The sequence below is a fragment of the Panthera uncia genome (genome assembly GCF_023721935.1).
Source record: "Panthera uncia isolate 11264 chromosome C1 unlocalized genomic scaffold, Puncia_PCG_1.0 HiC_scaffold_4, whole genome shotgun sequence".
Lineage (NCBI taxonomy): Eukaryota > Metazoa > Chordata > Mammalia > Carnivora > Felidae > Panthera > Panthera uncia.
Genome location: NW_026057585.1, coordinates 22,980,366 through 22,995,548, shown reverse-complemented (window position 1 = coordinate 22,995,548; position 15,183 = coordinate 22,980,366). Strand labels below are relative to the sequence as shown.

Below are 15,183 nucleotides of genomic sequence, written 5' to 3'. Positions count from 1 at the left end.
TCATGTTGTTCGATCATTCACAAGCATTTTAGTCTTCAATTGTGTGAAGAAAAATGTACGGGGTTATGTTAGGAGGTATAAAAACTAAATATCTGATCTTTTGTGCACAGATTTGTTTTATATATAAAGCATGAGGACTTTTACTCCTTGTTTAAGCAAAAGTCTAAAACACAAATGATGTTTGACATGTTTGTTGCTTTTATATCAACACAAAAGTATAGGCATTGAATGTTCTCTAGTCCATTAACTTACACATATTTTGCAGGTGTTGAATTTTCTATTACTCATTGGAGTTTTTAAAGCTTGTTCAAAGATACAACATGTGCCATTTTCATGTGAGTTAATTTTAAGACAAGTTAAGTTTTATTCTTTGCTTTTTATTTTAAAGTTATAGCTTGAAATTGCATTAGCATCATCTTTCTACAATTTAATGGTTTAAAGTCATTATCAAGAAACATGAGAAACTCACAAGCCAGCTATCGTCTCATATGTTATAACAAATTTAACCAATAGTCCTATCATATTTGGGCCTTTATATCATCACAACATTATCAAAACAGCTGGTGGATTTATTTTAAAGTGTTCTTGCTTTTTCCAATGAGAATTTTCACAGATGGAAGCACCCTTCCAAGATAAACTCCAATCTGTTGTATTTAAAAACTACTTGGGGAACTTCAATAAGTTTGCATGTGTGAGAAGGGTGAATTAACATTACTTATACTTCTAGACTGAGCTGTCTAATAGCAAGTGTGCTAATGTACATTAATTTAATACAAAATGTCCCTAATAGCACATACAGAAAGTACAGGCACAGGGAACACTGTCAAGTTGTCACTATCTCTCAGTAAACAACCCATGGGTATTCACACATTTGGCAAAGGAGAGTGGGAACCTGTCATTAGCAGAACACACAAAAACTCCTGCCCTCACAGTATTCACCCTCTTCTGGAGACAAATGTGGACAGAATAGGTTTGGTGGTTTTACTCTGAAAACCCTCTCTTCATATCTCAGGCATACTAAATTTTAGGAAAGTTTTTCACAATATGATTAGACTTTAGAAATATGAATTAACTTTAGTCCTATGCAAACTGAATGTGTAAGGGAAGAATTAGTCTTGTAGAAAAGAAAATTTTTTATCTGACCTTGAGATGCTAAACTAGGAAATACATGTGAATGTGCACACAGGTGCACATGCAGGCTTTGAAGCCATGCACTTCTGGATTTAAATCCTGCTTATATCCTACTGGGGTGGGGGGCGGGGGGAATGTAGTATCTCTTAACCTCAGTTTCATCACTTGAAAAATGCAGATCAAAGTTCCTTCTTAATTAATCATGTATACACTTTTTTTTTTAATTCGACACATCACATGCCTAGTGCATTATGTAACATAGATCTAGCAAAAAGATTTCCTTAAAAAGTTAATCCTAAGGGTTTAAGATTTTAAAGTTTATTAAAGAAAATTCATGTTAGGAAGTAGAAGAAGAAAGACAACAGGAAAGAAGTAAAAACTATACAAAGAAAAACTATAATCAACATATTAAGCCATAGAAAGAAATGGTATGGACACATGTAGACAGAGGGAGGATTCTTTATATACCTTATAGAAATTGTAAAAATACCACCTCTACTTCTCCTCTTTTCTGGATCGTATCCACTCTTAACTGTTTAACTGACTTGAAAAGCTATTAACTTTCCCCATTAGTTAAGAAAACTGAGTGCATATGTGTACAAGTATTCCATTTATGAATCATCAAGTGTTTATTGAACATCTACTACATGACACTATTGGTAACCACTAGATATTCATAAAGAATCAGTATTTGTGCCTCTAGACTGTTCCCATTAAATTAAATAAATTTTTTCATCTATACCAAAAATCTACCCTTTTCATACTTTCTATCATTGCTCAAATGATAATTCCTTTAAAAAGCTTTATTAATATTTCAGCCATTTTCTAATTAGAAGCATAAGGCCAGAATGTTCTTTGAACTACACCCTTTTGATCATTGTATTTGTTAATATACATTTACAGTAGTTGTATATTTTTTCTGACATGTATCTTTTATTATATTTTTAAAATTTTCTTGAGGTCAAAGATGATCTCTAATCTATATTCCTTGCCTATAAGCAGGTAGTGGAATATAAGACTAGAAACTCAATTGATTACTGTTTATATTTTAATATAAGAAATAAACATTTCTATAAAATTAAAAAAATAAAATGCTTCACTTGGAGTTAGCAATTTAAACTACATAATGTAAATATCTGCTATAGAAATTTAAAAGCCCACTTTATCCATAGAAAATAAAATGTGCAATAGATTTTGTAAAAATTTACAGAGGTATTTTTTTCTTTCCAATAGGTTATTAATAAATATTAAAATAATAGGATGCAAGATTTTATTTAGTTGAATGCTATAGTTTGTGTATAATAATAGATCATAATTCAGATATAATTTCTTCAAGAAGATAGGATACTTTCTATATCTAAACTTAAATTCAAATATAGAAATATTTGTTAAGAGTTAATGACCATTAAAACTTAAAAAAAAGGCAAGTAGAAATCTACACATATCATTTATATAGATCATTTAACTTGAAAGCAAATGAAAATGTTTTAATATGAGAAATTACTGAAGGTGAAATAAAATTAATATTGTTAGAACATCCAATACGTATATAGTACTCCCCTATAATCTGTGGAGGATACATTCTAAGACCTGCAGTGGATGCCTGAAATCATGGATAGTACTGAACCCTATATATGATTTGTTTTTTCCCATACATACATACTTATAATAAAGTTTAATTTATAAATTAGGCACAGTATGAGATTAATAATAAAATAGAACAATTATAGCAATATACTGCAAAAAAGTTATGTTAATGTGATCTCTCTCTCAAAATATTTTATTGTATTATACTCACCCTTCTCTTCTGATAACGTGAGATGATAAAATGTCTGTATGTTGAGATGAAGTGAGTAACACAGGCATTGTGATGTAGCATTAGGCTACTATCGACCCTCTGATGATTTATCAAGAGGAACATATGCTTCCCAACACTGGTTGACCATGGATAACTAAAACCATGGAAAGTGAAGCTGATGACAAGGGGTGGGGGACTACTATATAATATAAAATATTTTTCTCTAATTTTATATTCTAATACCTCACTGAGATGAATTTTCCTTAAAACCCAACTAGACTGTATATATTTTCAAAGATAACCAGAATTATGGCTTAAATATGATTCTTTTTACGTGGACAGTTAAGAATATACACACATTGGGGCGCCTGGGTGGCGCAGTCGGTTAAGCGTCCGACTTCAGCCAGGTCACGATCTCGCGGTCCGTGAGTTCGAGCCCAGCGTCAGGCTCTGGGCTGATGGACGGCTCGGAGCCTGGAGACTGTTTCCGATTCTGTGTCTCCCTCTCTCTCTGCCCCTCCCCCGATCATGCTATGTCTCTCTCTGTCCCAAAAATAAATAAAAAAACGTTGAAAAAAAATTAAAAAAAAAAAAAGAATATACACACATTGTATTCTAAAAGGGCACTGGATGTCTAGGAGTTTGAAGTAGAAATTTAAGTATCTGGTTGTATCATTTCACTTCATAGATCTTCCTCTTCTGAAAGATGTTATACTATCAACAAAGTTACAACATACATGTTACTGGCTACTCAGAAAATATAATTGAGAATTACTCCATCTCAATTTAAAATATAAGTGACTACTACTTGGCAACAGAGAGAAAAACTATGGAGGTTTTTGTTGTTCTTTCTGTTTGTTTGTTTGTTTGTTTGTTTAAAAAAATAGTTATTTTGGGGCACCTGGGTGGCTCAGTCGGTTGAGCGTCCAACTTCAGCTCAGGTCATGATCTCATGGTTCATGAGTTTGAGCCCCGCGTCAGGCTCTGTGCTGACAGCTCAGAGCCTGGAGCCTGCTTTGGATTCTGTGTCTCCCTCTATCTCTCTGCCCCTCCCCCATTCATGCTCTGTCTCTGTCTCTCTCTCTCAAAAATAAATAAAAATTCAAAAAAATTTAAAAATAGTTATTTTAAAAAACAAAAAAGATTCAAGTCAATCAAACTGCTTGCAAAGTTTAAATACATTTACAAGCATACCTTGTAGACATTGCAGTTTCTGTTCCAACCTACCGCAATAAAGCGAATACCTCACAATAAAGTGAATCAAATGAATTTTCTGGTTTACCAGTGCATATAAAGATAATGCCTACAGTATATACTGTAGTCTATTAAGTATGCAATAGTATTATGTCTAAAACAACAATGCACATATCTTAATGTAAAAAAAAAACTTCATTGGTAATGTTAACCATTACTCCAGTAATAACTGATCACAGATCACCATAACAAATATAATAATTTAAAGGTTTGAAATATTGTAAGAATTACAAAATATGACAGAGACACAAAGTGAGCAAATGCTGTTGGAAAATGGTGCCAACAGACTTGTTCAGTGCAGCGTTCTCACAAAATTTCAATTTGTACAAAAGCACATTATCTGCGAAGCACAATAAAGTCAAGTGCCATAAAAGAAAGTGTGACTGTATATTCTGAATAACAATAATATGCAATAGGAAAATTATAAACTGAAGGTGGGAGAGCACAAATTATCTCACCCTAAATAATCTTATCCAAAATAAGATTTAAAACAAATTCAGTGACTGTTGTAGAACATTATATGTATAATTACTAATAAAGACAAAATTTCATTATTCACGATATTAGAAATAGACTTAACAGAAACCCATGGGGGAGGGGAAGGAAAAAAAAAAAAAGAGGTTAGAGTGGGAGAGAGCCAAAGCATAAGAGACTGTTAAAAACTGAGAACAAACTGAGGGTTGATGGGGGGTGGGAGGGAGGGGAGGGTTGGTGATGGGTATTGAGGAGGGCACCTTTTGGGATGAGCACTGGGTGTTGTATGGAAACCAATTTGACAATAAACTTCATATATTGAAAAAAAAAAAAGAAATAGACTATAACACTCCTATCTTCATCTTTTCAAGCAAAATAAAGTCAGATTATTTTGTGAGAGTTTGCTCTTCATTGACAAGAATATGAGATCCCTTAATTGACAGGGTATTGCAGTGTCTACCATACTGTATTATTATATTGTGGCTCATAAAACCAGCTGTCAGTCACTATTTGTACAGTGAGTACAAATAAATTTACCAGAAAAGTCTCTACTCCATTAATTTAAACCCACTACGACTTTCAAAGTTAAAACTAGTTTTGATTATAATAATTTACTTATATTTTTCAATTTACCAGTTTTCTGAAAACTAAAACCAAATTTCTTTAAGATGAAGTCTACTGTGTTATACATTTTACCCACCATTCAAGATGTTAATAGCACCTACTAAACTGTCATGATAGAAATATGTTGCTTATATGTATATATAAATATAATATCCTCTATATTTTATACCCTATATTTTACATTTATATTTTATACAGTTTATTTTTAATTTTTATTTTATTTACTTTTTGTTTCAATTTTTTATTTAAATACTAGTTAACAAATAGTGTAATATTAGTTTCAGGAGTAGAATTTCGTGATTCATCACTTTCATATAATATCTAGTATTCATCACAACAAATGCCTCCTTAATGCCCATCACCCATTTAGCCCATCCCCCCGCCCACCTCTCCTCCAGCAACCCACAGTTTGTTGTCCACAATTAAGAGTCCGTTTTATGGTTTGCCTCTTTTCTTTCCCCTATGTTCATCTGTTTCATTTCTTAAGTTCCACATATGAGTGAAATGATATGGTATTTGTTTTTCTCTGATTTATTTCGCTTAGCATAATATACTCTAGCTCCATCCACATTGTTGCAAATGGCAAAATGTCATTCATTTTTACGGCTGAATAATATTCCCCTGTATATATACACCACGCCTTCTTTCACCATTCATCAATCAATGGACATTTGGGCTCTTTCCATAAGAATCTGAATGCATCACTTTGCATTCTCATCAACAGTGTAAGAGGGTTCTCCTTTCTCTGCATCCTCACCAACTTCTGTTGTATCCTGTGTTGTTAATTTTACCCATTCTGACAGGTGTGAGGTATATCTCATTGTAGGTTTTGATTTGTATTTCCCTAATGATGACTGATACTAAACACCTTTCCATGTGTCTGTGAGCCATCTGTATGTCTTCTTTGGAAAAGTGTCTATTCATGTTTTCTGCCCATTTTGTAACTGGATTATTGTTTTTTTGGATATTGAGTTGGTAAGTTCTTTACAGATTCTGTATACTATCTATCAGATATGTCATTTGCAAATATATTTTATATTTTAATAATGACTAATAACAAACACACTTTATATGGTGTAGTGTGATGCAGACCTAAAACACACTGGTGAAAAAATGAAAAAATAAGGAAAATTCAGTTATTCTATCAAGTAGTCATGGGATCTGGGATAAGTCACTTAGCCTTGCTTGGTTTCAGATTTCTTTTCTATACAATGAGATAGCAAGACAGATTAAAATTCCATTTGTCTAGATTCTGTTACATTGATTTTGACCTATCACTATTAAAATTATTCTAACTAGTATCTTATGTGTTCACACAGATTTTCCATAGTCCTAATTATACTATAGAAAAAAGTTGTGATGCCAGTTTAATTTACATATACATACATAAGACTAGATATCACTGTTCTATTTTTAAAATAATTGAAGTTTTTAAAAATATTTACTGAGGCTTATGTTCAAATGTGTCCCATACATAACATACAACCGCAAACAATGTGGTATTACTTGTTTCATATAAAATTGGCTTAAGTTGTATAATGGAAATCTTTTCTCATTTAGTTATAGTGACATAACTTTTACATTTTATATCACTTACATTTTGTAACAGATTGACTTGACTAACAGGGCTTTGAGTTACAGAAGGTTTTTCAGAAATAAATGTTCATCTTTTGAAATAAATATGAAGAAAAGGAGTTACTATTACACACTGTATTAGCTGTGATTAAAAGTAAAAATGTAACCTTTTAAAGGTCCAAAGACAGATATTACAAAACAGAAACAAGATAGATTTTGCATGAGCATTAATGACTCAATAGACAATGTAATATCCATTTATCTTTTTCAGCACAAGAAAGAAGATGGGACATTTTGAAAATAATATTCCAGTCTTTTAACACATGTAAATTCAGTGTCCTATCATTTTCCAGATTCAATATTGGGAAGTTATATATTAAAATTAAAGACTGAATTCTGGAATACACAGTTAATGTTATAGCAACGGATAAATGAATGAGGCAAAATGGGCATACATTTGCATTAATAATTTTAAATTAATGTTTTAGTATACTCTGAACACAATGTTCAATAATTATTTTTAGAGCCTTTTTATTTTATAAAATTAGTTTTATATGCAGAAAAGAGTTAGGATATTCTGAAAATAAATGTAATATCAGGAAAATGGCTTTAGTTAATGATAAGGTGTATAACTCATTATAGTAATTAAAATACCTTGGTCCTGTCAAAGATAGATTGCTAAGACAAATAGAGGGTTTGAAAACATACCTAAATAAATATGGAATTAAATATATGATAAATGTGGCATTTCAGGACATTGGGAGAATATATTATTCAAGGAATTTTGAATTATTACTTATTTAGAGGGAAAAAAGTTTGGATCTTTTTCTGTTTACACTAAAATAAAAACTTAGAATAGGGCTTGTCACATTTTACTCTGTATCCTCTCAGCTTGATTATATTTTATTTTACTAGTGAATTTTATTATTTTTTTAAGAGAGAGGGAGAGAGAGAGGGAGTGGAGGAGGGACACCGGGAGAGGGAGAGAATCTTAGGCAGGCTCCATGCTCAGCACTTGACATAGGGCTTGACCTCTTAACCATGAGATCATGGCCTCAGCCAAAATCAAGAGTCAGACACTTAAGTGAGCCACCGAGGTGCCCCTACTTTATTATTTTTATTTAAAAATATACATATTCATTGTAAAATAACATGGAGGTTTGTAAAAAAAAAGTTAATTAACTTCTCTTCACCTCTCCTTCAACCTCAATCAACTCAGGAAACTAGTTTAAATTATATGTCTATGCCATATTTTGTTTATAACTGGGTTTTATTTCTAAACATAATATTATGTTATCCATATTAGTATGCAACTTACTTTTTTTCACTTAATAGAGATACCCTTCTATGTCAATAAATACAATAATAACATATTTTAAGAATAGCCTCATAACATTCCATAATATGAATATAAAAATATAGTAAATAATATATAATATGTAATAAATAATATAGAGTTAGCAATTTTTATAATGATGGACACGATATCATCTCAAGTTTTTGCTACTTCAAATGATGCTACAATTTCTATAAAATAGAGTGTACATGTGCCATGATATGGTGGTACCTTCATTTCTCTAGGAAGAGCACATAATACAGCATTCTTAGCACAATGGTATATATATTTATAATTTAGAAACATATTTCTACTGCATGAGGTTTCTTGTTTCCTTTCAGCTAAATAGCATAGGAGGTTATTAAACTTTTTTTTTTTTTTAATTTTAGAGTGAGACATAGAGTGTATACATGTGAGCAGAGGAGAGAGACAAAAAGAGAGAGAATCCCAAGCAGGCTCCATGCTCAGCACAGATCCCAAAGCAGGGCTCTATCTCATGACCCAGGGATCATGACCTGAGCTGAAATTAAGAGTTGGTCACTTGGAGCTCCTGGGTAACTCAGTTGGTTAAGTGTCTGACTTCGGCTCAGGTCATGATCTCACGGTTCATGGGTTCGAGCCCTGTGTCAGGCTCTGTGCTGACAGCCCAGAGCCCAGAGTCTGCTTCAGATTCTGTGTCTCCCTCTCTCTCTCTGCCCCTCCTCTACTCGCGCTCTGTCTCTGTCTCTCAAAAATGAATAAACAATAGGAAAAAAAAGTCACTCAAGTGACTGAGCCACCCAGGTGCCCAGAGGTTATTAAACTTTTTAACTTCAATAATCTGATGAGAGAAAGTGGTGTCTCATCCTTTGATTTATATATTTCTGGCTAATATAGAAGTAAGAAATCTTTAATACGGCTATTAATCATTTGCACTACCTCTTTGTAATGTTTACGACCTTCTGCCCATGTGTATACTGGGTTAGGCTATTATTCTCATTTAAATACCAAGGAAATTTTTGATAACAGAGAAGTTAATACACGGTACAAAAAAAGAAAACTCACTTGGTCTCAAGTTTGGTTAATTTTTCTTTTAAAATGTGCATAGTAAAATTTGTTCTCACATAATTTATGACTTCCAAATTATTTTTAAAACATTTTAATATTTAAAAGTTAGTCCATTTAAAGTTTATGTTACATGGATTAATGAAGGGTTTTAAAAGTAAATTCAAAACTGTGCTGAACTATTTTTCAAAGAACCCATCATTTTCCACTGAACTGAAATACATTCTTCATTACACATTATCTTCTCATATTTACTTGGTTCTCTTTACAGACTTTCATCTGCCTAAGAAACGTATTCCTGTACCAACACTGCATGGCGATTTTAGAAGATGTATAGTTAGTTTCAAGATCTGATGTGGCAAATCTTTTTGTCTTATTTTTCCAAAGGTTTCTTTCTTCCTATAGCTTCCCAATTACTATTTAAGTATTTGTTAATAAAAATCTGTGTTTCAATAGCTCTAGACTACCCATTAGGTCTTAAATTATTGTACTTTTCCACCTGTATTGAGAAATAGTTATTTGTTATTAGATTTAAAAAGTTAGAATTATAGGTAAAATATTTTTAAAAAGTGATCATGAATGTACTCATGATCTGTCATGTCCAAGGACTGAAAATGACAAGGCAATAAGACAGAAAAATAAGTGGAATCATCTTAAAGGCATTTGCTAAACCAGGTGAACACTGGATCCCATTTCCAGGTCCTCTGAGAACATAGCAAATATAAATCCCTGGTAAATAAAATGTATTCATTGTGATCCTCACAGAATTTCCACAGATAAAGCTTCAAAGAAAATCAGCAAAGTAAAAAAAAAAAAAATAAACATATGAAGAAACAAAGCATGATGAGTGGAACCAGCAGAACTACAAACAGTATAATCAGACTGATAGAAACTTTAGTGGAACTCCCAGAGTATGAAAAATGAGTATTTTTATATATTTAAAGAAATGACAGGCTTAGAAAATGATTTAAAAGCTAGCAGAGTTTTTAAAAATGCAAAATAAAGAGGATAAGTTAACCGTCATGGAGAACAGAGTAAGAAGGTTTAACATGTATCTAATAAGAGTTCCATAAGGAAATGATGGTCAAAGAGAAAATCCCCCAAATGAGGAAAGTCATCAATGCATAGATTCAAGAACACCAGGGCAAACCAGGCAGGATAAATAAAAAGAAATCCAACTTAGATAAATCACTGTTTAGTTGAACAATGAAAATAAAAAGATCTTTAAAGCACCAAATGAGCAATAATTAAGGTTCAAAGACAGATATTACAAAAGACATGTAATATCAAATGAGAAATAATTAAGTTTCTATTAATTTTTCAATAGCATCAGTGTAAGCAAAAGTAAACTACTTTCCAATGGAAATTCCAATATGGAAAATAAAAAGATTAGAAAAAGAAAAAAAATGAAGAAAATTAGGAAAAATGTGAATAAAGCTAATCAAACATTGACTAATAAAGCATTAACAATACTATGTCTTGGAGTTGTAAAAGGATAAAATTGATATACAGAAAACATTGTTTTATGACTTAGGGACAAGCTTATTTGAAGTATAGTATTTTGTGCTGGAAGACCCACTCAGATGAGTACCCTAAATGATACAGACCCATGCCATAAAGTAGTCATAAAAATTTGAATATATTCAGTCCTAGAAAAATACATTTTTCACATTATTCAAATATTGGCATCTTAACTGTAAAGGAAATGGACACATGAATTCAGAACTATTTATTTCAACCAAATGGCATATCCAACTCTACAGGATAGTGGCTTGCTTACTCTCTAGAGCATAACAGAGTTTTTAAAAGCTGTGTTCTCTTGAGTGTCATTTTATGGCAGCAGGCAGGTAAGTTTCTGACAGTCCTCTTAGAATGAACAGAGGTGCTCACAGTTATCATCTAGCAAAACAAGTGAGGGAACTAACCTTGGGTACTGAAGGAAACCTTATCTCTACCTTTTTATTTTACACATCTAAAATATTCATATTTTCAAACACTATTGCATATTAAGTTATGGACTTCCTAATATTTTTTCATCTCCTTATTTCTCTGTCATAATAGTGGGAGAAAGCCTAATGGTCTTACATAATAAGTTATGTGTTTGGACATTAGTTTCTAAGACCTAGGAAGCCACTACTGTGTTTTTTTTTTTTTTTAGTTTTATTTTGAACAAGAGAGTAATATAATTAGAGCTATGCTTTTAGAAGATTATTCTGGAAGTGATCAACATTTTACTTGATAAAGGTATTAAACCACTTAGCCACTGCAATTGAAAAGCAAACTCAAAAGGAGGATGAAGTAAATCTACTGACTGCACTTCTGTTTTGTAACACTTGCATCAGGTACATGCATGTGTGTGTATATGTGAGTATACACACACACACACATACACGCACATATATCAGTATTTTAAATTAAAATATTGTTGTCAATAGCATTTATCAAATGAATTCTGCTGGTTAAATTTCGTTGCTCCTCTGACTTCTAGTTACCTTCAGTAGAGTTCTATGATAAATAAGAGATTTTTATTTTACATCAATTCATTTAGTCAGCTTTTCTGTAATATGTGTTATTAAATTTTTTTATCTAGGTATAAAAGCCACACAAATCTGGGCATACAGACTCCATAAAATATGCAAATAGGTGGAAAAATCAATGCTTTACAATTGTATTGAAAATTTTGAAAAGAGAAAGTATCTCTATTATTTAAAATAAAGCATCATGAAACAAAAGAACATTTTTAAAAACAGTGATTCTTTTTCATTACATTTATAGATTGGCCTCATGCATTCTGATATAAAGTGCTGTTTGTTTTTTTTTTTTTTTCCAAAGGGAAGCTATCAAGAAATATAACCCAGTATTCACAGTTTGATGACTCTGAAACGTGTACTCCCGATTGAGAGATACAATTGAGAACAACAGCCTGCATGAATGAAACAGAGAAAAAGTGACTGAGGAGGTACAATGGAATTGACTGTACCTTTGAAAACTAGAGCTGTAATCCAGTTTGTAAGAAAATAAAGAATGGAAGTATTGGCCTAAACTCCACTGAATCACAGAAACCTAACACAATACAATACAAGTGACATCCTTTTCTCAAAGAGGCACAAGGCTCATTGAGTCTGGCGATTCAATTACCCTCTCAACCTGGAAAGAACCCCCCTCCTGAGTTGAGGTCCACTGGCAGAGCAGTGTGGGACAGCCTACATTGTACACAGCTGGTAAATACCTAAAAAGCGGAAGGCTTTAAAGAACAAGAATCTCTGACCTTTTATGATTACTACAGTGATTCTTCAACAAAACACTACTTAACGATAGAATTCCCTAAATGTCTATAGAAAAATCACATTTTCAATTAAACGTCTCCAAATATTTTCTCTTCATATAAAATCTGTTTAAATAAATAGCTAAGTATAACACTTCATTAGGAAATAAAGAAAACAAATTAATGAAACAGAAAGTTTTTCTAAAATAGGCTTCTGATCTTACTTAGACATTTTATAAACTTCTCAAAGAATACCATTATTCCATTTGTCTTTTTTTTTCCTATAAAATTGTATAAACCTTGAATGAATGGAGAATATGCTAATGAGAATCACAATATCAATAATGAATTTTGGAATATCTAGGGAACATCCAGCCAGCATGGATCATAATTGTAATACTGTCTCATGCTTAAAGTCAAGGCTGGTACCTTGGAAATAATTTTAGCCAAAACACATTAGACTTCAAACTCTGGACATTTTGTTTCACTCCTTTTCTGTGAAGTCATTATTAAACAAAGAAGGTTTCACATATAAGTTTCACATAAATTATTTATTTTCACATATAAGACAAAGGTCTTGTGATGATAGATGTGTGGTATACCATGAAGTTAATAAATGAGATCACTTCCTAGAATTCTTCTTCCTAATTACAAAACAAATATAAAGCATTGATAATTTCCTCTATGTCTAGGATTAAGTCTCAAATATTGAGCATAGAATTAATATATTTTTACAAGTGAATCCCAATCTAATTGCCTTGTCTCTTTCCCATCACTCTTTTTTATGTAATCTAGGCCCTTTTACAGCCACAATGAATTTATTACATCTGCCTAAACTTACCACATATATACATTCCTGCTTTTGTGCATGCTGAATACACTTTCTAGATTGCATAGGTTGCAGCACTAACCACATTCAGTTATAGTTAGAGTGGTTTTTTTAATTTTTTATGTACCTGCTTTTGCGTATAAATTATGAACTTCTAAAAGGCTGGGCCGTAGCAGGGATGCAATACCTGTCACTGTGTTTGGTACATAGCAGCTACTCAATAAATATAACAGCTATAAAAATAGTAATCCCTTGTATACCATTTACCATATTGAATGAATAGGATAATTAATAATTCCATATCAACAAAATATTTTTAAATAATAAAAAATTATTATTTTCTAAAAAATAGTATGTTTGAGATTTTCACATACAAGTATTTAGTTTACACCACAACCTTGTAGGACAGATGCTGTCTTTCTTCCATAAATAAGTGGTTTTTCCTGGGTTCACAATAAGTGGTCAATCTAAAATTTAACCTAGACTTAAAATCCTAATAAAGATGACCATGTAGATTAATATCATACTGTATACCTAAGTTTTAACCTTTCTTTTGAAATCTTAAAACTATACAAATGTACCATTTTTCTCTTGAAATACTTTTTTAAAATAATTGACATTGAGAAATGATGTTTATAAAAAAGGTACCTGGTTGTTGAAGGAGCATTTATTGGATTTTTACAGCATTTTAGAACATAAATGTCAAACCTTGTGAAAAAAAGAATTCTCTACATCCTTATAGGAAGACCTCCTTCATCTCCTGCTCATTTGATAAAGCATCAGACACTTGGCAAAGAGCTCACAAATACTCATTTCACAAAGAAAAGATACTATTAATTAATCATTTAATTAATAAAAAATTCACTAAGTGAATGAAAAACTGTGCTTAGTCTTACACTGGTTTAAAAAAAAAAGGTTAAAACTCCTTTTGTTCTACTTATGCTCACAAAAGCCTGGTTTCTATTTTTTGGTGTTGGGGTTTTTTGGTTATAAGTCTATCTAGTGTGTATGAATTATTCCGAATCTTAAATAAAATTATTCGAATTTTAGCCCCAGGGAAAAGTCCAATTCCTTGACGTGTCTCAGTGTGTGAGGCTTCATACCAAAACATATTTTAGAGCAGATATTTAATAAATTTGAAATGTGTTTTGATAATCAATGACAGTTCCTATCTATAAGCATTTACCAAGCTTAAGCTAGAGTCAATCTATTCAGTGAGTGCCTTGGATGAAAAAATCATTATTTTCAACACAAACTAATCTTTTAAATCAATAAACAATAAACATGCATTTTTACAATAATTATATCAAAACTTGGAAGAGGCTAATTAATAAAATGTGCTACATTTTCACATGCCTATAGAAATCACATTTCTAATACTTTAACCCAATTTACCAACACAGGTCATAGTAGACAGACATCAAGATCAAATGCTGTTAATTTTATTTGCAGAGCTAAATATGAATTTACCTTGTTTGCAATACTTGTGATGAATGATTTGATATCTAGATTAGTTGGACAGCTCTTCTGACAGGGGGCATCAGCACATTTCAGGCACCTAAGAAATAATATAACCAGATTAAAGAAACTATAAGGTAAGTGAGATAATATTATATATATATATATATTCTCTACCCTACACCCATTCAGAGTTAGTGTCTAGTAAGAACAAATAAAATTGTGCTATTTTTAGGTACAAAATCTTTTTTTAAGCAGTAAACATAGAGTATCTGGGTTTCATTTTTTGTACACCTTCTGAGATGTATAAAATAGCACCACTCAGGTTAACTGCCCCTTCTCTCCATGTTCCTCCTAGAGATTAAAAGGATCATATTTATTTAAGATACATCATT

At 31.7% G+C, this 15,183-nt stretch overlaps 1 protein-coding gene across 4 annotated transcripts in view; it reads right to left on the bottom strand.

Moving 5' to 3' along the window:
* The window catches only part of DPYD (dihydropyrimidine dehydrogenase), an 848,382-nt gene that overhangs the window by 634,285 nt on the left and 198,914 nt on the right, over window positions 1-15,183 (bottom strand). For all 4 annotated transcript variants that reach the window (XM_049618417.1, XM_049618415.1, XM_049618418.1 and 1 more), the window contains one exon: window positions 14,801-14,888. In XM_049618417.1, the coding sequence (XP_049474374.1) occupies window positions 14,801-14,888 (88 nt within the window). The remainder of the gene's footprint in view (window positions 1-14,800; window positions 14,889-15,183) is intronic.